This window comes from Pholcus phalangioides, unplaced genomic scaffold, assembly GCF_987345545.1.
Source record: "Pholcus phalangioides strain wild (caught in Gottingen) unplaced genomic scaffold, Ppha-v1.0 ptg000042l_1, whole genome shotgun sequence".
Lineage (NCBI taxonomy): Eukaryota > Metazoa > Arthropoda > Arachnida > Araneae > Pholcidae > Pholcus > Pholcus phalangioides.
This window is the reverse complement of record NW_028301628.1, coordinates 12571877-12596999: the sequence shown is the minus strand read 5'-3', so window position 1 is coordinate 12596999 and position 25123 is coordinate 12571877. Positions and strand designations below refer to the sequence as shown.

General features: G+C 36.2%; 1 protein-coding gene across 3 annotated transcripts in view; it reads right to left on the bottom strand.

The window, feature by feature from the left end:
- Positions 1-25123, bottom strand: part of LOC149064490 (trithorax group protein osa-like) — a 115341-nt gene that overhangs the window by 8428 nt on the left and 81790 nt on the right. For all 3 annotated transcript variants that reach the window (XM_089255303.1, XM_089255304.1, XM_089255305.1), the window contains 10 exons: positions 21832-21942; positions 20641-21354; positions 18563-18909; positions 16740-16781; positions 13549-13737; positions 10636-10840; positions 5611-6511; positions 3536-3923; positions 3204-3432; positions 1700-1980 (listed from right to left, as the gene is read on the bottom strand). In XM_089255303.1, coding sequence (XP_089111429.1) covers positions 1700-1980; positions 3204-3432; positions 3536-3923; positions 5611-6511; positions 10636-10840; positions 13549-13737; positions 16740-16781; positions 18563-18909; positions 20641-21354; positions 21832-21942 — 3407 coding nt within the window. The remainder of the gene's footprint in view (positions 1-1699; positions 1981-3203; positions 3433-3535; positions 3924-5610; positions 6512-10635; positions 10841-13548; positions 13738-16739; positions 16782-18562; positions 18910-20640; positions 21355-21831; positions 21943-25123) is intronic.

Here is a 25123-nt window from a genome sequence, read left to right as displayed (position 1 = left end):
TTCAAAATCATCAAAAAACAAATTTAGTAATTGAAAAGTAGTTAATAATTATTTTTTTAAATTATACCGAAAATCGGCAGGACGTGCTATTCTGGCCTAGACAGATGACTGGTTAACCAAGCAGCTATCAAGCAGGGCCTCTAGGCTTTGGAATATGTTTGCATTGCATTTCTTATCATTAAGTCACACTTCACTTGCCAGAAAATCCTCATGGATGAATTATGACAATTTTTTAATGAACAAACTTTGCAAATAAGCAAAGCCTCTATTAACACATCAGATGAAGCATAATCTCAGGAGCAGGGACGCAATTGATAATTTTCCAGCCAAGGCAATTAAAAGGGTGAATTCTGTACCACCCCTTTAGTCCAGTACCTGGAGGCACAGAGCCTCCCCCACTCCCTTCCTGCTCCCAGCTTCCCTAGTTGAGTTCCTGCTCAGAAGATGTGAAAAGTTTGTGTATTTGCCATCAAATGTGACAACATTCATTCAGTCAATGAACTATCAACTCTATTAAAAGATATTCTCTGTGCACAGTAGAACCCAGCACCGTCTTTATGCATAGGCTCACCCGGGCACGGCCCAGGGGCCTCACAAAAATTAGAACTGGTTGAAATTTTCGAGAATTTTTTAGATCGGGACTCAGAAAAGTCAATTGGCCCGGGGGCCCATGATGATTTTAAGACGGCCCTGGTAGAACCTCCCCATTTCAAAACTCTATATCCTGAAAAACTACATGTCTCAAAGAAAAAAAATTCTCTGCATTTACTGTTTTATATATAAATAAATGCATCTCTATTTTTTCTAATGGAATCAATCACCTCTTTATCTAATTTTTTTTTTTTTTTTTTTTGAAAACCTCTCTATCTTGAAGGGCAAATCTCAATGTGTGATAATAAAATAAGAAAGAAAAATAATCATAAATCTGGAAATTCTTGAGCTCCATCTGTGATCCAGACCCTTCAATATCAACCCCAATATGATTCTCATCCCCCTCCCCTTCTATTTCCTATGTTTCATGTACCTATGAGTGACAATATCTATCATCAGGATGGGTAAGAAAAGTCTTTTACAAATTTCCTTTCCTTCTCAGTTTCCTTTCCCCTCAAGTAGGGAAAACTACTTATCCTGATATTGATGGATGTATTCCACAATGGTTCATGCAATTCAGAGGAAAAAACATTTAAATCAATCGAACCATGAGTTTCAAAAACCCAAAGATTTTGCTGAGGACAGTGCAGTGATTTTGAGTACTATGTAGTAAACTGCCCCCAAAACAGAATATGCCAAAATCTGCAACGTACCTTGCAGAATAATCAGATGAGGGCTTGTTGCAGAACAATGCAAAATATTCTGCTTTGGGAGGGCAAACTGTAACACAAACATTTTTATTCTTTCAATCAAAATTTTGGTCATATTTTTCTTTATTTTTATGTAAAACTCTATTTCATGAAAACTCAATCACTCTCATCAGATTTCAGACCCAGAAGTTTTATTGGAGTGAAAAAAATGGACTCCAAACCCATGACCCTATGATTAATCAAGATGCTGATGCAGCTAAAAAAAACCTTCTATCTATGTTTCAATCCAAATACTTAGGAATAGCACTAGAAGTAGATACCATTTTATTTTAAAACATGAGTTATGCTGATTCAGAAAGCAAGAATAAGTAATTTTTAGCTCAAAGTTTTGTACTCACTGGTGCTTTTCTAGATTGCAAGTAATGCTGCACATGCGAGGGCGAGCTGATGGGGACGTTGACATGTTGAGCAGTAGCTTTGGTCTCAACACGAGATACCTCCATAGGTGCTGCTGTTGGTGGTGCAGTTTTAGGTACTCTAGGCACAGTTTCAGCATGCTTCTTGACTTCTGCTAAATTGCTCTCTATGGCTGGGCTTGCAGTACCAGGTGGTGGACCAGTAGGGGAAGGAGCAACAGGCCTTTCAGTCTGATATGCATAACAGGTGTTTGTATTCCAACCTAAAAAAATAGTTTTTGCAAATAGGCATAAAAAACTGAGTGAAGTCTGAAAAAAAATTGCTCACTGTATTAAAATGTGTATATCAAAATGGGTGGAATGCAGTTTAGACCCCTTCAGAAAGTCGCCAACTGTGGCACCTCGGAAACGTTTGTTTACCTTTAGCTTCAACTGGATTATACTGTCTTCTCGGTCTGCTAGGGCTTTATTCCTGCTTAGTAAAATATTCTTGCCATGTATCCTGCTTAGTGAAATAATATTGCCTTGTTTCTGGTTGTGTTGCAAACATAGTTGATAATTACAGGCCGGGGGCAGGGGCCCTCTTTAATGGCTGGAGGAGCGAAGCCGTTTGCGGGGCCCGCGCCGAACAAAGTTTGGCCTACAGGTGCAGCCACTGATTTGCATATTCGCATGCACCTGTTAGTGATTGGACGAAACGTTTTCTGAGCTAATGCATTGCTGAACTATGTGTCATTTCACTTCCATTGCGCGCTGTTGCAGGATGTTCTGCTCGCAGTCGTGTTTCAGTGCCGATTTTTCAAATTCTTGACGGTGTTAAATGGCTTCTGTTGGGCCGAGGCCTAGTAACTTCAACCACTTCGATTTTAATTTCGTATTGACCTGATGTATTTTTAAAATTAGGTAGTATGAATTTACCGCCCGTTCAATTCTGTTGGATTATTTCGCTTTATTATGCGCATTTTGAGTTATTTACGTGTTTGTGTCCTAAGGATAATTTCACATGCATGTGCTCCATGGATTATATTTCTCTTTCTAATGGATTATTGCTGTGCCGTTCAGGATGGGGAAAAAAAACAGGTGAGCGGTAAAAAAAAAATTTTTTATTTCCCTTTCTCGGGGTTACATTAGACTCGCACTGCTTGGTGCCATGGCGCCAAAGCAGTGCCAAAAAGGGTGCTTATACTGCTTTTTCACCTGAGCGTCTACTGAATGAACAAATAAGTCTTTTTGAATAAATGGATCTTATTTTTAATATTTGATTAAAATTACTTATTCATCTATCTATTTATTTTTCCTACTAACTGATGATGCATATGATGTTGTATGATATTATATGATGTAAAACACAGTGATTGAATTCAACAATCCTAAAATTACCAATTCTATATGATCCAGGCTACACAATTGAATAAATTTAAAAAGGGGAATTAAAAAAAGGATTAAAAGGAAAAAGTTTTTGATTCAAAAAGAGGGGATAACTAACTTTTTGGTCTCCCAGGACTGCTGTTGCTGTTATTGTTGTTGTTGTACACAGTAGGTTTGTAATAACTTGGATGATATGGATCTTTACTGGGAGACTGCATATGTCCATAATTTGGATAGTTACCACCATACATTGGTTGTTTTGGGTGTTGGTTATTGACGGAGTAAGGAGATGGATAACTGTTTGGCGGCTCTTTGGAACACACTGGATACTTTGGTTGTTGCGGCACCTATAAAACATAAATGAAAATTACAATACAGTAATCATTACCAAAATTTACACAAACAAGAGCATGTCTACCATTTTACATCTGTAAGATAAAACCAACTTACCATTCTAGGAGGATAAGAAGGTGGACCTTCAGAACCCCTGTAGCTTTCATTTGGAGCATTTAAATACTGACCATAATGACTCGATTGACTGTGAATCTTCTGCTGAGTGGGTATCTGGTACGCTGAAGATTGACTGTAACCTGATGCGAAATTGGGACCAGCACTGCTGCTTGAATTACTGTTGCTGCCTGAATTACTGTTGCTGCCACAGCCGCTGAAAGGTGCATTTGAAATCAATGATGAAGGTGCAGACACAGTTGATGGCGAAGGCGCTGATGCAGTCAATGGTGAAGGAGCTGATGCAGTCAATGGTGAAGGGGCTGATACAGGCACTGATGATGGTGCATTAGCTGATATACTATTGCTACAATTAGACTCACTGGTTTTGCTATAAGAAAAGAGAAAAATTGTGACATTTAAAAAAATTACTTGAAAAAATAAATGCTACATGAACAACATCAATCTATTCCCATTGACAAGCCAGGGTCATGTAATAACTTCTGGCATATAAATCAACCGACATGCTCTGCTTGTGCAATGCTTCACTACCCTATATCTATGTTTTTTAGTTGAAATTAAATGGATGCCCTTTGTACTTTTTTCATATGTAGTGCTACTAATGTATATGAAGTACTGATAAGCGTAGTGTTTATATTTTATGAAGTCTGTTTTCCCTCGTTGTATATTGATTGAGAAATATATATATGTTTTAGTAAAAGCCTAAATACTAATGCTAAGTGAAAATTTTTATTCCGGGCTTTTACCAACTCAATTAGCAAAACGAATCAGTGAAAGTCTATTTCATTCTGCAGGTTATTGAATCAGCACACAATTTTATTAATTGGTTGTTAATTAATCATCCCTAACTTATCACTACTTAACACTAAATATTTATCAATTTGTGGCACCATCTCTCATCCCCTTACATGCACCCACCTGACAAAAATGGGTGTCAGAGGGAAAACAAGGAGAAGAATTATTTCAACTTGTAACCTCATGAGTTGAAACAATTAAATTGCAACACCAAATATTATTTACTAATTTTCTACTCATTACAATCACTAGTTGATTATAAATTCTCTGAATGATAGAACCTGCATGTTCCATAAATTTTAATTATTAATGGATAATAATTAAGCTTATAAACACTTATATTTCAGGCTTTTACCAATTTGCTTCTGTAAAACCTAGAATCTATCAGTTTTTTGGGCTTTCCTCCTGACACATAAATATATTGAATGCTAATTCCAATAGACATCATGAAACCAGAAATTACTACAGGTGATGAAGAAAAATAATTGAGAAGCCTCATAAAAAGAGTTTTAGATACTGAATGAATTTAGCAGTTTTTTAAAGAGGAAAAAGTAGCAAAAAATGTTTTGTATGCTTCAAGGTAATGGCAATAGGGATGAAAGTATTCTTTAGTGCAAGAAGTGTCTGCGGTTTTCCAACTTTGAGGCACAAATGTGAGCCAGAATAGGTCTTCAACTGGAGGAATGTTTTCAACAAACATGACAGAGCTCAGCACTAGTGTGGGTGCATGTGGTGGTCGAGTGGTTATAGTGACGGACTCGCGATGCGAGGATTCGGGTTCGAACCCCACAGTGCTGGTCGCTGAAGTTGGTTTTCTGTGGTTCCCAACTTCAAGGCTCAAATGCGAGCCGATCTCCCCGTTAAAAAGTCTCGCCACAGAGAGCAACAGTCCTACAATGATAAATCATTCAATCATAACACTTCACTCATAGTTAGAGAAACTGGTGGCAGATGGCAGCACTACACATAACAAGCATTACAGAGAAACAAAAAAAAACTTCATGTCAGGTTTCAGTACACGTACACGCACATTCCCGCATGTACCGATTCGTTGAGGGTTCTGCGGGAGGGGGGGTTGTGGGCGGGGTGCATGTGTGGTGTAGCAGTAGTAGGTAGGGCCTCCAAAAAATGGCTCGGGAATCCATGATGTTCTTAAGTCAACCACCTCGTTGGGCAATTCGCCTGTTGTGGCGTTGTATTTGTATATTCATTTCACTGATATGCACACCATGTCATAGTTTAATTTTTTTTTTAAAACTGACCTTTCCACGGATGTTCCTGGTTGAAATGACTGTGTAGAAGTCACTGGTTTTGGGGTGACGCATGGTGCAGGCGAAGCTGTAGCATGCTGCGGCTGTTGCTCTTGAAAAGTCTGCTTCGCTTGAGTGAAACTCTGTTGCTCATAACTTGAGTTGTCAAGACTACTGCTGTTTCCACTGCTAAGAGAATTATCATTGTTGGAATCTTCCAAAACAGTCTCAAGTGAAGGCTTACAAGTTTGCAGACTCGACTCTTGCGCAACAGCAGCATGAGATGTAACTTTATTCTCGACAGAATTGCTATGTATATTACTATTAGGTCCCACATAGTTGCTGTAAGGTACTGCCTGGCCTTGACTAATAGGCCTATTCGACTGGATCATAGATGACTGAGGTGTTATTCCTTGTTCATTGTAACCATATTTATTACATGTGGTGCCTCCTTGTGCAGTAGCAGAGTAATTCTGTTCAGATGTATAACTGGAAGTGCAGTATCCAGTATCAGGTATCGAGGTTGCTGGAGTAGGAGTACTGTTGCTACTTGAAGAATATCTACACATGCTTGAGTTCATGTTAGATTGATGAGTGTTGTTATAACAGCCAGGCACAGCATTGCCACTGCTGCTGTTGCTACTGTTGCTACTTGAATTATTGCCTGGATAGTAGCCAAAAGGAGTTTGGCAATTCCTTTGGTACTGGTTGTACTGTTGACCGGGAACAACATTGCTGTTAGATGTATGATGTTGCATAGTTTGTTGATAATGAGTTGAATTCTGTGCATAACGGTAATCCATGCTGTTAGGATTACAAGGGTACCGAGAGGGTGGATAACAATCTGCATATGGGGAAGATTGGTACCCATCCATGGACTGGTGGTAGCCTGGTAGGCACATGTTCTGGGTCCCTGAAAAAAGAAAAATATATATTCAGAATCTAAGTGAATGATGTAAAAATTACAAATAATAAATTTTATACAGCAAAGTAATAAATTACTTTAACTTAGTATTTAATGAATTCAAAAATTCAGGAAAAGTGTTCAGGAGGAACCACCAGTCTTTTACCTTTTATATTGCTACATGAGCTCACAGGTATACTCAAATTTATCAACACATGCTGCTTGGCCAGTATATCCCATTGAACATACAACCATAGAGATACAATTCTTAGTTGGATAAACACAAATTAACTATGTATTCAAATTCATATTGATATCCATATTAATTCATTCTGCATATAAATATATATAATATAATCAGCCCTGCTTAATCAGATAACATAAAATCTTCTGCCACTAAAATTTCTCCCACACAGGTAATGTTAAAGTATCCCACTTAATCGGATATTATGATTCACAGGACAACTGTAAATGCACCTCAACCACTATATATGTATATATACACACACACTAAAAGAATTATTTTAAGAAAAAGGAAAAATAGAATTGAATTTTATGAGAGTGAAATAGAACCTATGCCGTGGGTTTTCATCAGGGGGAACTCCCTGCATGGTTCGAAAAGTGTAGGCATTTCTGAAAGGTGGCTATGCCTAATTGCATTAAAAATGCAATTAGGCATAGCCACCCTTGTTCGCTGATGCCTGCTTTCTCAAAAACATGTTGGACGAAAAAAAGACCACAGTCGCATAGATATAATATAACCATTAATCTTATGTTTATAATCAGTCGCATATCTTTGGCTGGCTTGTTCGAATATTTCACATAGTTTTCATTGGTGTCTAAGCTTTTGGTACAAGGTTGGTATGCTTGGTCTACATATTTCTGTTGGCAAAAACATGGAATATTGCAAAACCGAACATGGAAATGATATGTTGGTTTGCATGTGTGCTTAAAAGTTTTTCCTCCATAATTCATGTTCCGAAATTAGAAAAACTTTTAATGATTGAAAAAATGAATTAGCCTATTATTAATTTTCTTTATTTGAGTTTTTTGTTGTATCTTAAAATAGAGATACAGATTATACAAATAACAAAAAATAATGTAGTACTTTTAAATTAACTTGTTTGAATTAAATTTAAATTGCAATAAATTGAAATCTTCTACGTATCGTCAAAAAAGAAAAAAATTATGGTAGTTCAAAATACCATCACTTATTATCCTATAAATAATCATCAGGATTTTACTGCAACATTCACGTCATATAAGTGTTTAAATAAAATGATACTCAAAGCACTGAAAATAAAGGTTTAGATATTGTGGAGTGTTTATATGTACGATAAAAATTGTTTTTAAAATTAAAATTATCCTAATAAATGTAGGCTATAATCAGAGTCGGATTTATAGCTTTCCCACCTGTGGGCTATTCAAACCTTACCTCCCTTCTTCCTTTCTAATTCCCCAATTCCTTAATTTTGGTTACGCCCTTTCACTTGAACTTGTCATCTTTGGATAAAGCATGCATACACCCCCTCCCCACCTAGGAAACATACCTCTGAATATAATCTTACATTGTCTGTTAATGTTAATTCACTTGTATTGTAAGAAGAAATTTTTGCTAATCGTTGACTGGAGCCGTATGAGTATCATGTACATGAAGTTACATACAATGGGCTAATTAAAAGTCTGATTTCATTCTTTTTACTCAAGAGTTGTTACTTTAGAGTTGAAAAAAAATCAAAAATCGATTGCATTTGCAGTGGTGTCAAGGACAGAGATGCTGTTGGTGCCCAGGGTACATTATGGAATGGGTATGAGCACTCAGAGAAATGATTCAGAAATCAAAATTTCTTACTTCAAGATCAATTTAATAGTGAATTACCGAAATCATGCTGGGGGCCACATTGACCGCAATTTATTATCTCGATGTGCACCCCCAATGCCCCTCCCTGCAAGAAATGGAAATCCCTACAGAAAGCGGGAAGCGCGGCCTATACGATGGAAACTAAATTTCCAAAATTTATTTGATCCCAATTTATTATTTGGGTGAGCTCCCCAATGTCCCTCACTGCGAGAAATGGAAATCCCGATAAAAAGTGGGAAAATACAAATACAAATACAACGCCACAACAGGCAAATTGCCCAACGAGGTGGCTGACTTAAGAACATCATGGATCCTCCATCTTTTGGAGGCCCCACCTACTACTGCTACACCACACATGCACCCCCCCCCCCCGCGGAACCCCCCAACAAACCCCAACGAATCGGTACCTGCGGGAATGTGTGTGTACGTGTAGTGCAACCTGACGTAAAGTTTGTTTCTGTGTAATGCTTGTTATGTGTAGTGCTGTCATCTGCCCCCAGTTTTTCCAACTATGAGTGAAGTGTTATGGTTGAATGATTTACCGTTGTAGGACTGTTGCTCTCTGTGGCGAGACTTTTTAACGGGGAGATCGGCTCGCGTTTGCGCCTTGAAGTTGGGAACCACAGAAAACCAACTTCAGCCGACCACCACTGTGGGGTTCGAACCCGGATCCTCGCATCACGAGTCCGGCACTATAACCACTCGACCACCACAGCGGCCAAAATGCGGCTTATACAGTGGAAATTAAATTTTAAAAATTTATTTGATCTCAATTTATTACTTGGGTGAGCTCTTAAACGCTCCTCACTGCGAGAAATGGAAATCCCGACAGAAATGCGGTTTATGTGGTAAAAATTAAATTTTAAAAATTTATTGGATCCCAATTTATTATCTTCTCTTGGTGTACGTTCCAATGTCCCTCGATGACTTCAATGAATACTTTCCTTCATTTGTTAAAAATTAAAACAAATGGGAAGGGGGAACATTTCCAATAAATGAGAAAAAAAAATTAGTTCCATTTTTTACGACTAAAGCAACTACACCCCCGATCGCAACACCATGGCTTAAATTCATTTCGAGCGGGAATTACAAGAAAATTCGAATGGACCAATCGGATAGCACTATTCCGCAAATGTCCAATCAGGACGCTGCATTAGTATCTCACGCAGGCTCACAGCTTCATTCTGACCACAACGTTTGAAGTGAACAGACGTAGGTATTCAACCCAAGTGGGAAACTCGGTCAGCGAGACTAGTGGTTAAATTTTTCCTCTGGAGACGGCACCCATTGGTGTTGAAATGCATTAGGACTTTTATTATTTTTTGTGTATTTGTCTTATTCGTTGGTGTCTTCTCAATAAAGCAACTACCCTATTTATAAGATCACAACAAACATATGAATTTTAAAGCAATTAAAATTTGTCGCGACGAATTGACAACACAGCGACAAAATGAGTCTGTGAAAAATTTGTACTGCGGCGAAATGAGCCTGCAACAAATTTGTACCGCGACAAAATGAGTCTGCAACAAATTTGTAGCACAACGAATTGACGCTGCGACAAACTGACCTTGACCCGTGCCTCTGTGGTGCCAGCAACATTAGAAATTTCAATGAATCCCAACTATACATCTAGTACCCAACCAGAAAAGAAGAGCAATGCAGCACAGCAAGGCACAATCGATGTCAACCCTTCTTTAAGGATTTGATGTGCCAACAAATGAATGATATCAGAATCTCTAATGCTAAGTTGAACCAATCCTCTTGTGTGGCGCAGATATACCCTTATGCCTGAACATAATTAAATCTTAGGGAAAGAGCAATTATTCTATAATTAATTCTACGAAAAACAGAATTTCAAATCCACCCCATTGAGCATTGATAGAGCAGAAATGGCGATTTGGAACTCTAATCAGGGCTGGGAGCAAGCAAAATCATATAGCAAGATCTTGCAATCAATTAGCATCTAAGTTGAGATCATATTTAAAAAACAAAGTGGATTAAAAAGCAATTAATTGTATAAACTAATTGACCTAAGAATTGCCAGTTTCCCATAATATATTTTTGGGTTGCACAAGAGGAAAAGTTGTATATAACTGATAACTCTATCTATATATATAGATTCTAATGGTAATTTAATTTTTTTTTAATTATTCAAATAAAAGGCACAAAGCTATCAGAATTTGCTTTATCATGAGGTGTAGTATGACTTAAGGCTATTGTATTCATTTCTACTACCTGTAAAAAAAAACAAAAATAGAACAACTCCTATTACCTGAGGTAGAATTTTTTGTCTTTTTTCTAGATGAGGCTTCGACCTGATTGATGATTGGTTGAGGATCGATCCCTCCACGATCATATTTGCACTCAAATGGAAGTAGTAGCTTCATATACTGCTTCCGGAGAGTATATGCTGCGCTGGATGATGCTCCCACACCAATGGCACCAGCAACATCCTTCCAACGCTTGGTGTTTGTTACCTGGAATATTAAATTATTTAATAAAAATTACCAAAAAACATAAAAAATTCAATAAGCTCAAGGTACCAATATATATCAGCTTGCCCTGTTTGAAATGTGAGAGCAAAAAGGGTTTATAAATTAAGCATTTGGACTAGTATCTCCAAAAAGGAATCTAATTCTAACCAATATTAAATAATTGCCATAATTTTCACTAAAAAAGGACTAAAAAGGATTCCTAAAAAAGGAATCTAATTCTAACCAATATTAAGTTATTGTCATAATTTTCACCCAGACACATAATGGAAAACTGTACACAATGATCCACTACTAAGTACAACTCTAAACTTCAGAAAAACCAAGTCCATGATTAAACATGTCTTAAATGAGGTTTTTGAGGAAGAAGTCCTTCCTGTCTATTCTTTGAAAGTTTTGGCAATTTCTCAAATTTCTCAAATCCAGAAAATTATTCCTAACAAAAATAATAATGTACATTGATAATTATTGATAATTTATACAATATCTACAATTAGGAATAAATAAAATGTTTACAGTTGTTAAAAAGTTAATTGTCTGTGTTGACACAAATTCATACAGGAAGTCTCGATAGGTCTACAGAGTCAGATTTTGGTACACTCTAATAGAAAGAGGAGCCATTAAGAATTTTGCCACAGCATTTTGGCATGCAACACTGAATGCATTTAAATTGTATAATTATAGCTATTAAAATCTGCAGACTGTCTCACTGCATTCACAGGCTCTCCCCCCCCCCACCCCCCGTCACACATTGAAATGCTTGTTTTCATGATCTCAGCAGCCTGAATTTACAGAAATATCATGCAGTATATCCATTAGGATAGTATTTCTTAGTCTATGTGTCACGTCTCAAACTTGATTTGCAAGGACTCCCATATGATCATGTATATAATTTTGATTGTTCATTGGCATAGATTGTCTATATTTTATTTATCTGTTATATGATTTCAGATTGATGATTGCTGATGTTCCAAAATGATTGTATCAATTTATTTTTTGTTGCCTTCGTCTGAAGCAGCTATATTTCGTTGTTTTTAATAAAACTTTCCGGATGCACCTATCCTTCAGGAACACTTCAATATCTCTCCGAGATGGGAAGCTGGGTGTGCCCGGTCTTCAAAGATCAAAAGCTTCCAACATGAGTCGTACAAATTCACTTAGTCCTACTATAAATGCACTTACTGCGTCACTGGTTTCACTAATTTTCAACTAAAACAAACAGTACCATGGGTCTCGAAGCTGATCTTGCTATTGATTTTGGGTTGCAACTAAAAAAGGTTAAGAACTCCTGCATTAGGACATCCTGTAGCTATTACAATAAACATAGCCTACATGTTTATAGGCTATGCAAAACTATGTACTTATATAATAGTTATTACAGATAGAGATTGCTTTAAGCATAACAATTCCTATCTCAAAATTGTTTCCCTTAAGCTGAACTTAATCGCTTATGGCCAGAAAAGTATATCATAAAACAGGGGGGGGGGGCATGTTGAGCTGCTCACTTCAATCGCCCTGGCCCAGTTCCTGTGTTGTTTCTTTGACCATTTTAATCTCAATGTAATAGTTACACTGTCAATTAATAGTCATTTAATACTTTCACCTCCCCAGTGAAAGAGGGGAGCAGGGTTGATGGAGCTCTAGCCTAACATTTTTTTTTTTACTTTTTGCAATGTAAATTTACTAGAAAATTAATAAAGATAAGATTGATCAAAACTTCTGACCTATGGGCCTGCTTCAAGGAGAGGGGTCCCTTTACCCTCAATAATCTATGAACATCGAATAAGAAAATATGATTTGGAAATTTTCTGGAACTATTATTTCCTGTCATCGATTCCCAAAGGTTTTGAAATGTTGGAATGCGGAAATATTAGTTTTAAATGTAAACAATAGTAAATGTAAAACAATTACATATACAGTCAGGCCTTGGTATAATGCCCTAATGTTTTACATTGTTCTTCAATAAGCCCTCAGCTTGCAAAAAATGTACTGTGGTAAAAATTCATTATATATATATATATATATATATATATAAAATAGTTTTTTTTACACAGAAGAGTTCTTTTTCCTTCTTTTATAAAAAATTTTCAAGAAATTGTTATGCAATAGCACTGATTATTCTGCAACCTGTCACAATTTTTGGTTATATTCTGCTTTGGGTGTATAACGACTGAGTAAAATTGTCTTCATAAGTGGGATGACGTGAGAAAGTTTTTACTTATTAATGTAGCGCAGGGCTTTAAAAAACACTGACATTATAGGCAGTGTGAAGTTAAAAGCGATCAACATTATACAGAGGTCTTACTGTGTATGGCTATAAGATAGGCTATAAGATATTTTGAAGGGCGAATCCACAACCACCATATATCTACAAAAACAAACATCATGGAAATAATGCTTCTAATGAGTGTTTCCCTTTCTCATCCTCAGCCCTTATCAAATCTTCATGTTACTGTTCTCTCTCTCTCTGAATTGCATTTTAGAAATGTACATTCTATATGAAATAACACATCCACTTTCAGATTTACAAATGTCAATGATTAAAACATACATATGAATAATTTTGTCCCTTATAGCAATGAATTTGCAACATCCTCATTAAAAATGAAATGAAAAAAAATCTTCTTAAACTTTCAATATAAATATATGTATAGGGAGGGAAAAAAAGCCTTGCAAAGAACTTTACAACATACTTCCACAAATCCGCCTCTTTCTTTCACAGCAAGGTAGACACGAAACACATCTAATGGTTGTTTACTTATTGTTGGGCACTGGGTGATTGGACTTCCTCTATCTTCATTGAAAACAAGAAGTTTGTCCAAAAAATACCGCCTTTCAGGTTCCTCAGACAGGCTGTAGAGCTTTAACAAACTTTCTGGACGCTGTCGTAAAAAAACACATTATGAGATTAAATTATGCATTTTTCCCTCTTGCTAATAGGGGGTACACCATTATTCATTTTTATGACAAAAATATACATAGAAATTTATTTCAAACATCAATTTCAAAGCCAACCACAATATAAAGTTCTTGCTGCATCCATCACAAGAGAATAATAATTAGCATTAATATATTCAGAAAGGTGTTTTATTATTTATATTATCAATATAAATCACTTATTTGTTACTTAGATTGCATCCAATTAATTCAAATCAAACACTTGCAGAACCTCTGCTAGCTCGCTCACAGACACTACCAAAGCAAGCTAAGCTCATCTGATCATCACCGTGTGTTGCAGTACTATTTTTACTCATATACCTTTCAGGTTCATAAGAAAGGCCTTTCAGGTTCCTCAGACAGACTGTAGAGTTTTAACAAACTTTCTGGACGCTGTTGTAAAAAAACACATTATGAGATTAAATTATGCATTTTTCCCTCTTGCTAAACAAAAAAAACCCTTCCATGTGATCAGAGCATGCTTGAGCTGTGTCTATGATGTAGCAGAGGCTCTAAATACACCTATAATTTGTAAGAAACACTAAGGGGAAATAAATTCAACCATGAAATGAAAATTCATCATGAAATCCAAAATAATACCTTGAAAAACACAAGTTTCAATATTTAGGAATTAAAAAGTATTTCTCATATGCATAAATCAATATGTTTCACATGAATACTTAAGATTCATTTCTTTCTTATAACCACATTTAGCATGGAATGAATTACATTTGAATCAGTGAGAAGTAGAATAGTGCTAGTATAAAATTCTCAATTTGAGACTAGTGCTAGAAAAATAGTACTAGTGAGTCTAGTATACTGGACAGGTATATTCTTCCACTCATTTAAATTTAAAACATGCTTGGAACCAATGAAGGGAGGTGAGTATAATACTACTCTTACACTCAATGTTTAGATCTAGATTTAATAAAGTGATCAGCACGTATTCCCAAGAGATCGTTACGATCTGTCCAGGGAATTTGTTAGTGTTAGTAGACATCCATGCCCGACCCGGGATTCGAACCCAGACCTGCACAGTCAGAAGCCAGTTCCCTAACCACTGGACTGCCAGGCGGCTTATTTATCAAACTGATTTATAAAAAAAAAAGGAAAATTTTTCAACTTGTACTGTTCTTCTCACAAATTCATTTATTTTTAATTATTTCAAAAACTTTTTCTCTAAACTGAGGTTATCTTTCAGACCTATTATGCAATGCCATTTTTTTCAATGAATGGCACACCTAGTGCTTTACACTACACAAATGACCAAAATTAAAACTCACAATAGGTTTGATGATGTAAAAATAAAATAAACTCATAAAATGATACCAAATTTAGATAATCTATTAATGCCAATGTTTTTAAAGAAAGATGAAACTGCTTGTTGTGCAGCACCTACAGCTCTGTAGAAGTTACAAAGATTTTTTTCCTTTAAGAATTCATTAATTGAAGAAAAGAATTTCTTCCAGCACGATGCCATTGATGACATGCTTAAAAATATACCTTGTCCTTGCCAATCTTAACATTATGAACTTAAAAAAAGTCATTCAATGCCATGTCAAGACTTTTCCGTCGAGTATGCTGCCTTTCTTTTACCTCTTTTTTGCTATATCCAAGAATTAGCATATCAGACTAATTCTACACCTGACATGTAAGCATAAAATTAACATAATACAAAACATTTCTTGGAATTTTTTATACCCATTAGTATTCACTACAAATATTACAACCTCTGACAATAAAGTTCAGTGAATGAAGTCAGAATGACCGATCTGGCAACACTGGCGAAGCAAAACGCTGCCCATGCGTAGCGGCAAATGTTGACCATCTGCCGCCACCGTTGTTCAGTTGAGCGTCGTTTGTGTTCCGTGAAAGACTTGTTTTACAAAGTGCTTGTTTAGTGCGTTGGTTCTTAACTGAGAACAGGAAAATGAACGTACAAAAGATCACTGAGGATGAGTCCTGGTGTCTCAGGTACGACCCTGAAACGAAATGGCAAAGCATGGAATGGCGTTCTCTTGCATCACCTCGTCGGAAAAAAGGTCAGAGCAGAAAAATCATGCATCAAAACGATGCTAATCACCTTTTTTGATAGTCAAAGCGTTATCCACAAGGAATTTCTACCTGAGGGAATGACGATAAATGCTGCAGGGTACATTGAAATTTTGACCCGTTTCATGAAACGTCTACTCAGTATGCACAACAAGGTTCATGGTTTCTTGTTCACGACAATACTCACCCTCACACAGCCAATATCGTCAAACAGTTCCTGGCAAAAAAAGGGGGTGGTGCAAATTGAACATCCACCATACTCGCCAGATCTCAATCCTCCAGACTTCTTCCTATTCCCACAACTCAAACTCGCTTTGAAAGGAAAGAGATTTGACGATATTCCTGACATCCAACGAAACGTGACAAGGCTTTTGAACTCCATCCCAAAAGAAGACTTCTTGCAAAGTTTCCAGGACATGTATAGGAGATCTCAGCTGTGCATATTAATGGGAGGTGACTATTTCGAAGGACAGTAAGGAAACTTTCGTTAACATTTCATCTACGTTAATGTTACAGGACTATTCACCAAACTTTATTGTCAGAGGTTGTATCTTTGATTGTGTAAATTATTCATTCCCCCCCCCCCCCACCTACAATTTTTTTCCAAAATAATATTTAGCCTTAAATTTCAGACATGTGAATTATTCACCGATTAAGAAGTAGAGCATTCAAGGAATCTATTTCAAAAATAACAATAATTGATTTTCATCATCTTTTGATTTTTTCAAACATACACAACAATTTCAACATACACAATTTTTTCAACAAATCAATCATTCAAATCAATCAACAACAATCAAGACAATCATTTCAACATACACAAAATAACATATAAGCGCAAAAAAGTAGAATAATAAATAATAGGAAAATGGAAATAATTGTTCTAAGAACTTACTTTGATATTAGCGAATTCATAATTGTTGTTACTTGGAGCAACCTGTAAGAAAATGATAAAAGAGATATTACATAAAATTTTTTTGAGATCATGGTTTAATAAACATGCTCTTATAGCAATTATACAGTCTGACATAGTTATGCTTATAGCCTTGTATACAATGTATACATATAGCCTTGTATACAATGAAATTGGATATATCGCCAGCACATATACACCATCAGAATCTCTTGTCATTTACAAAATCTTATTTGAAAACCCAATTGCATCCAAATTGTTTTTTGATTATACAGTGAAATCTTGATAGAATGATACTCTGAGGCCCAAGAAAAAGTATTGTTGCAGAGGGATTATCATTATATTGAGAGGCAACTGTTTAATTTCAGACTACAAGCATTCCCAAACAAGACTTGAAAAAATACCATTGCAGAAGGATTTATTGTTATATTAACTGTTATTGTAGAGAGGTCTCACTGTAATCAAAATGGAATGTTGATGTATACCAGTGGTTCTAAACCCTTTTTAGTCTAAAATTTCAAGTGAAGCCCTGCAAGCCTCTTTTTAAATTTATTTATGAAATTTACAGATTTGTTTTGTGGTTCTGGAGCAGTAGCTGAGCCCCTGGGAAGTATGCATGAAGCACTAAGGGGCTCTGCAGAGCACAGGTTGAGAACCCCTGTTGTAGATAAATGTTTGATATTAGTCACATCATTTTAATATGGAAAAAGATTCCTTTCCAAATAATCTTGAGCTATTACAATATTTGTGTACATGGACATAAAAGTTAGAAATCTAGTGTACTAGAAACTGTGTAAGTAAAGTTTTCCCTGTCTTCTTCCTATCGGTCGTAGGTCTTCGGCTGTACTTCTACTACGATTCAGGGACGAAATAACTGGGTTCTAGACTCCCAAAAGAAAAAAAAACACGATATTTCATTTGTTATCCAACATCCCCCAACAAAACCGTCATGTCTCTTCGTTACAAACTTTCACGCTACTCCCTCTTTTTCGAATGTCTTAAATCATTCTATTTTTTCTCTCTCGCGACTCCTGTTTCTCCCAGGTCTTCTTTCCACTTTTTTCTCCTGAACCTTACAGTGTACTAGAAACTGTGTACTAGTTAGAAATCTAGTAGTATTATTTCGAGTATTATACTTTATTTAGTAATATTATACTTCTTTAAATAGCATCCATGGAATACTATATTCCTCTAGACAGCAAACAGATCCAGTATGCAATATATACATATTTACATATTGAATTTTGCAATGCTTTAAATCTCCCTTAACCAAGTTTTCTCTAAATTGGCTAATCCTCTGTTACACTGCTTAAGAGAGATTTTACATTACAGACCACTTACTCACATATTACACTAATGTGCATTTTTACAGAAATGAAAAGAAAAAAAAAAAATTATGAAATGTTCTCCAAACGAACTGAAAAAAATCTCATTAGCAATTATTGATATATGAATAATTTACACTTGCATATACATATTATAAATCTACATCAGCACATACAAGTTATTAATTATTATGCATTCACACAAGAATAGATGCATCGTGAAACTCTTATATAAAGGTACTTTCCATAACGATAATCATCCATATAACGATATTGCTCTCCTGTCCTCGTACACTTCCTCGGTTGCATTAATATATTCCATCTATAATGATAAATCCTGTCTCACAGTACATTGTTCTGGTCTCTTTAGTATCATTATAAAAAAATTTCATTGCATTTTTAAAACCTCAATATAATTGTATCTGATTTTTCGTTCATCTCAGCAAACAAAATTTTACAAATGAATTCAAAACTACTTACTGGACTAGCGGGTGTCCTTGGCCAGCCAGGACTAGATATGCATTCCAAATCATCATGAAAGGATGACATTGAAGCAGCACCGGGAGAAGATAATGTATTTGGCGTTGGTGGATATGAAAAATTCGGTTTTGAACTGGTCTTGGCTGAATTTTGTTCATCCGGAATAGATGATGATGCCGATGCACTTGACGCTTGACTCCCTTCATCAATATTCGGAGGAGGTTGAAGGGATGCTGCCCCAGCATTATTCCAGTTTTGGGCTCTTGATGGATCCAGACCATTACTCGTCACAGTCAAATTTGAATTAGATGGTTGAAATGCATTAGAGCTATAAGTCACACTGGTACCTGGCACAAGAGAGAAATAATAATTAAAATTCTCAAGAAGTCAAGAGAGAAAAGGGTCAACTTTCAAAGCATGATTACATGGAATAAAAGTGTTGAAAAAAAAATATATATATACAGTCTATGTTCGATTTTACAAATCTCCAATTTATGAACACACTCTGTTTTACAAACTGTTCCTCTGTCCTGAACAATGTGCCATAGAGCTAAAGTTAAAATCCGCTCTATTTTACGAACTTTCATTTATATTAACTCTATATTTTACAAACTTTGTTTTTCTTCCACTTTTTTATTTCCGATCGTTTCATTCTTCCACCCACCTCTGGCTTCATTGTAATCAAAAGTAAACTTCAATTCGGACATCCTATATGTCAAGAAAATAGAGGAGAGAGTTCACCAATTTGTCATGACCGACATGCAGGTGTTCTGTAAACACATGCTAGGAAGAGAGGAAGAGCAGTTACATTGTTGGCGGGGGGGGGGGGGGTTGACCATGAAGTAAAGATGTGTTGATGGCATAAATCCACTCTTTGTGCATTATGACTGGTTAACTTGGTGGTTTGAGAAATGGTATAATACATTAGCTCAAGGGTTCTCAACCTTGCCCCGCAGAGCTCTAAGGGCTCTATGTGGTTTTCAGGGGGGTTCCATGGAAAATAAAACAAATCAGAAAATTTGATGAATAAATTTAGAAAAAAAGGAGCCTACAGGACTTTGGAATAGCAATTATAGACTAAAAATGGCTCTGCGAGTCATAAAAGTTTGAGAACAGCTTATACATGTTGATAAGGCTATTTCTGAGTTGATCAAACTCTACTTCGGCTAACTGCTGTTTGCCTACTTTCCTCTTCACAGATTGCTGTCACAAAACGAAAAAGATTGTGCTTGACTTCGGATGAAAAAAAAATATTTTGAAAGAAACTAATGTGGGAATTCTTACAATGACAAAAATTGCTAAAAAGTACAGGATTCCAAAAATTACATTGAGCTCTCTAATCAAAAATCAGCAAAAGTTTGTTTCTGCCGCAAGTGATTCCAGCGTTGTTCCACTATCCCAAAAATATTTCAGAGAAGTGGAATTTGCACATAATTTTATCCAACATCCATTTTATGGAGCCTTATAACCAGGGCCGTCTTAAGAACATCATAGCCCCCCCCCCCCCAGCCAAGTAATACTTGGCCCTCTCTACTTGGCAAATTCCGAAAAAATTCAACTACTTTTCATTTTTCTGAGGCCCTTCTTCTCTTGAGGTGCCAGATGGACCCATACGTTAAGACGGAACTGCCTATACCTTACCAAAATTTTGCGAAGGAAACAAAAACAAGTGACTTTTGACAACCATCAATAAATGCGAAAAACCAACTCATCTTTTATTTTCCGCACTTTTTCAGCGTCTCTCCCATTTACACACTCTTGATTTTACGAATTAATTATCAAGTCCGGGGGTTCATAAAACGAGCGTCAACTGTATATTTTACTTATTTTTAACTGAAAGTTACTGCTTTATGATCAGAATGCATCCTTACCTATCATATTTTAAAGTGTATAAGGAACTCCCAGATTTTTTGGGCTTAAAATTTCTAAAGTTATATCTAAGAAGATATATCTAAAATACTATCCATATATAATAAACCCCCTCCCATTCTTGTGACATAATTTTTGGCAAAAAAGGGGTTCTTTATACACGTTAAAATATGGTTCTATTCAATCAGACAAGAAGGAAATTTCCTTACCATAAGATGAGCTGCAAACTTGAGTCATCTTGCCCGTATCAAGCACACCATCAGTGATGAGCCCATCACTACCAGGTAAATCACCAGCTGCTGTGGTTTCAGGTGGTGTTGGAATGGAAGACAGTTGACCATTGGTCTGTGCAGAAGTTATTGCTGCAGGCAGAGGTGTGGAAGATATGGAGTGAGATGGCATCGCACCAGCTACATATTGCTTTGCCCCGCCATATCCAGGTTGAGTTTCACCACTGTACGGAGGATAACTGTTTACGTATTTGGGGTATTGCATGGACTGCATAGACTGTTTTGGATACGGAGATTGCTGTCCAACATGTGCAGACATGTTTGGAGGCATGTTACTGGAATGAGTCTGCTGTTGTTGCTGATGCTGCTGCTGCTGTTGTACATTCGGCGAGATACACTGCACTTTCTTTGCAGGGTAAAATGGAGAGCCTGTGTAATTAGGCTGCCTTACACTGATGTTCTCTGTCGGATAACCACTCTGCTGAACATTTCCCTGATAATATGGTGCTCCATAATTTGCCTTGAGAGGAGAGCCGGTGTAGTTTGGCTGTATGTTGCCACTGCTGTAATGATTCTGTCTGGATGCAGCATATTGAGCATTATATGCCGATGGATTTGAATGATGGTTGTTTGGGGTACTGCTATTCATATACTGAGATACATCAGCCGAATTCTGTTGTCCCATATAAGAACCTGAAAATTCATATGAAGAATGCAATAAATACCAATTTTTCTTTTTCTAATACATATAAAACAAAAAATACATTCACTAACTGAAATAAAATTGATATGGCATTATAAATACAGGTGTCCCTAGCTTTATGTGATCAATAGAATCTCAAAAATTGCAATTTGACAAATTTTATTGACTTTAAAATATTTCACTGATATGTTAATTTTTAACTCACAATTTTTAGACAAAACAAATGAAAACCAGTGTTTCCCACGGGGCGATGGAATGGTTTTGGGGTGAGAGTATGGTAGAAGCTTCAGAAATTACATAAGATCCTATGGGTTGACTTGAGTTGGGGGCGATGAGAGAAAAAAATTTCTGAAGGTGGGAAGGGGGCAGCTATAGAACAAAAAGTTTGGGAAACTGATTTAAACTGCAGTCTGTCTCATGAGTTTCACAGATATGACATTATTCATTAATTTTATTTGATACAATACCTTGATAATAACGAGTGACTGCCTGAGGGTAAGCATCTATGCTGGGACTTGCAGTGTTTTGGCGAATGGGACTTCCTGTCCATGCTGGTGAGGACAATTGGCTACCATAACCTAAAAAGGAAGAAAATTGGTACATTTGCAATATCGCTATGATGATAAGACATTAAATATCATATTATTTGGCAAGCATGAACTTCTCATATTTATTTTGCTTTTATAATCCAATTATAAAAATTATCACTTCAATTTGTTCAGAACACAATGATCACATAATTACCAAAATATGTGTATTCAGAAATCGAAACAATAAAAAATGAAAGTATCAGAAGAATATAATTGTGTTTAGCCCAATAAGTTATATACAATATTGAATCTGACGGAATTTGATAAAAAGTTGGAAACTATTGACACTTATATGAAATAATTTGGGCATATGCAATATAAAAAGATATTTGGGACCTGCTATGTTTCCTAGGGAAATCCTAAGAATTTTAAATTTTGTGTAGCATTAAAGGTTTTTTGCTCGCACTGCCTCGATTAAAAAAAACTGGGCATGGGGGAAAAACATGCAAATTTTAAAACCTCTGGGAAGCAACTACCCCAAAAATTTAGAAACCCCCACTCTCTATAATTCAACAATATGCTCAACATGAATCACTTTGGCAGATACAAATTGCTTGATACTGGAGACATTCACACACAGTTTCATAAACAAACTAAATTGCAAACGTTAATTCAACCAAATTGATAACGGATTCTTTCAATAGAAATTACATTCTCACACAAAATTAACAGCAATTCTAGAAATTTCAGTATAGTTGCATATTTCTGCAAAACAAACTTGGAAATTGTACGGTGATATGCTTGAATCAGGGTGTCTATAATCAGTTTCCTTGCCCTGAGATATCAACAGCCATAACTATAACTATTCATCATAGAGCTCTGTCACTCTAGCTACACCTTGATGGCAGGGCCTGATTGCTGCATGAATAAGTGGACCACTTGACCAGACCTCCATAATATATGGCAAGACTTTTTTAAACTGGTGGGAGTTTTTGGGCCACCAATAAAAAGAAAAAAAGTGCTCACTGATGGGCTGTTACGTTTTCTGAAAATTATTATGACTCTTGCAACACTGTTGAATGCTCTTTCTCTAACATGGTCCACCAGTTCGAAGTTTTTTTATAAAATTACCTGACATCTGAGGCACCAAAATTGAAACAGCATACAGTCTACAGTCATTATAATGACCCCATTCATTCCATATAAAATCAACGTTATATTGGGAGGTAGTTATATCAAATGTTTTCAAAAAATCATAAAATTTAGTTTCTCCACTTTTTCCAACTGCTAGAATTTCCCTTCCCCGTGATCAAATATGTGAAGAAGAGAAAACCCCAATGCTTCCGCTTTCAAAATTGAATCATGGTTTTTAATTATGGTGAACTAAGTACTCATTGGAATTTTCACTGATTTTGGTTTTTGATATCAATTTCTAGTCTTCTACTGCCAAACTTTCAGTTTGAGATCTACCGTTTCCCCCCCCCCTCCCCCGCATTAGCTGGCAAACTTGAGGGACACCAGATTTTTGAATGTTGGGTCTGGTCTGTTCCTGACATGCTGGGAAAAGCAAGGTTTAACAAGGATCACATTATGCATTCAGAGGTTTCAATGACCTTTTATAATAAAGATATTAAAGAATTTTCCAGAGTCTGTGACTTGAACTTTCTGGCATGCCAACTAATTCAGGGGAATATGTAAAGATATAGCACTCTGTTTATTTAAGACACCCATGTCAAATGAATAATTTTCAGAATGAAAAAATAAGTTCAGTTGCCTGTATATTCCTAAATTTAAAAATTAAGTAAAATTGTGTAAACCACACTTTCCTTCTTCAAGCATCAAAGGTCAAGGACAAACACACTCAAAGGCCACCCTTTTTGAACATTTCTTTGCAAAAGAAAGGGAGGTCCTTGTAATGAATTGAATGATATTTACTAGTTCTCTTATATTCCATAAGAAATAACATGGCAGAAATTGGAAAACATTGGGACCTATCATAAACAGGAGGACTGTGGACTGTATATTTGATGACTGATCTTGAACATTCAATCATGTTTGAAAATATCTTTGACCTTAGTTGCCAGAGGGCTCTTAATTTTTGTTTTGCTCGAGACCCCACCCCCCTTCATATCAAAGTCTCTCACTACTTGGTAAAAAGATAAGGGAATTTTCTAAGCTTCTTTAAAACAAAAATCTATATAAAGGATCTGGTGCAGAATTGCCTTCTTTTTTTAAAAAAATTCAGCAGCAAGGCACATTCTTGTATATAGTAAACTGGGGAAACTTGAACCTAAGACAAAAAAATGTTTTAAATTCACTCCTAGGTCTGCTGTCATGCAAATACAGATATGATTCCACATCCTTTAACCCTTTGAAGGGCGTGACATCGAAATATGAAAAAAATAAAAAAATAACTTGATGTACCGATGCATATGGGTGTACATATTACGTTTTTCAAAAAATTGAAAAAAAAATGTGCATTTTTATTTATATATGAGGTGGGATACCGTTTGTCCCACCGCACACTTAGCGCTTATCAGCGCGGTGAAAATGCTTGGCAGGGAAAGCATTACTAAGGCACATTTGCAATAGTACTTATTTCATTTTATTACCCAGGAAAAGATTAGAATAGTTAAAGGATGCCATAATATGGAGAAATACTTCTAAATTGTATTTTAAATGTTGATGGAAGACATAAAGTCTCAAATAATGACGTGTTAAGTACAAAATTCTATAGCAATCTCTCTGACAAATGACTCAATAAGGGTTACACTTTATAGTTTGTCAAAGTTGGGGTCACCTTTCTTTAGCTGAACCAAATTATCGTTCAGGTGTAGGTGGACCAACATCCAGGTGAATCTTTTCACTGGCATTATGAAACTATCGGCCAGAATTGGATTTGTTGACCAGTAGTCTCTGTAGATAGGGAGTTTTTTTATGTCCATAGCTAAATTTATGGCTAAAAAGCATAGAAACTCGTCTTTAGAACTGGATCAAACCTCTTTCCTTCCTGAGTTACATAAAGATTTGTTTGGAAAACGATATGCTCAATCAGGGCTGATGAAAACAAACAAAAAAAAATCGCAATAGGAGATTGTTCTTCCAGGTCCAAAATCTCATCACTTGGCCCAGTCCTTTCTCTGAATTCTGGAACAGTGTTGTGTCGTGGGGTTTTACTCAAGTTATTATATCTCTTGTTGATGGTCCTGGAGTCGATGTTTCATCAACA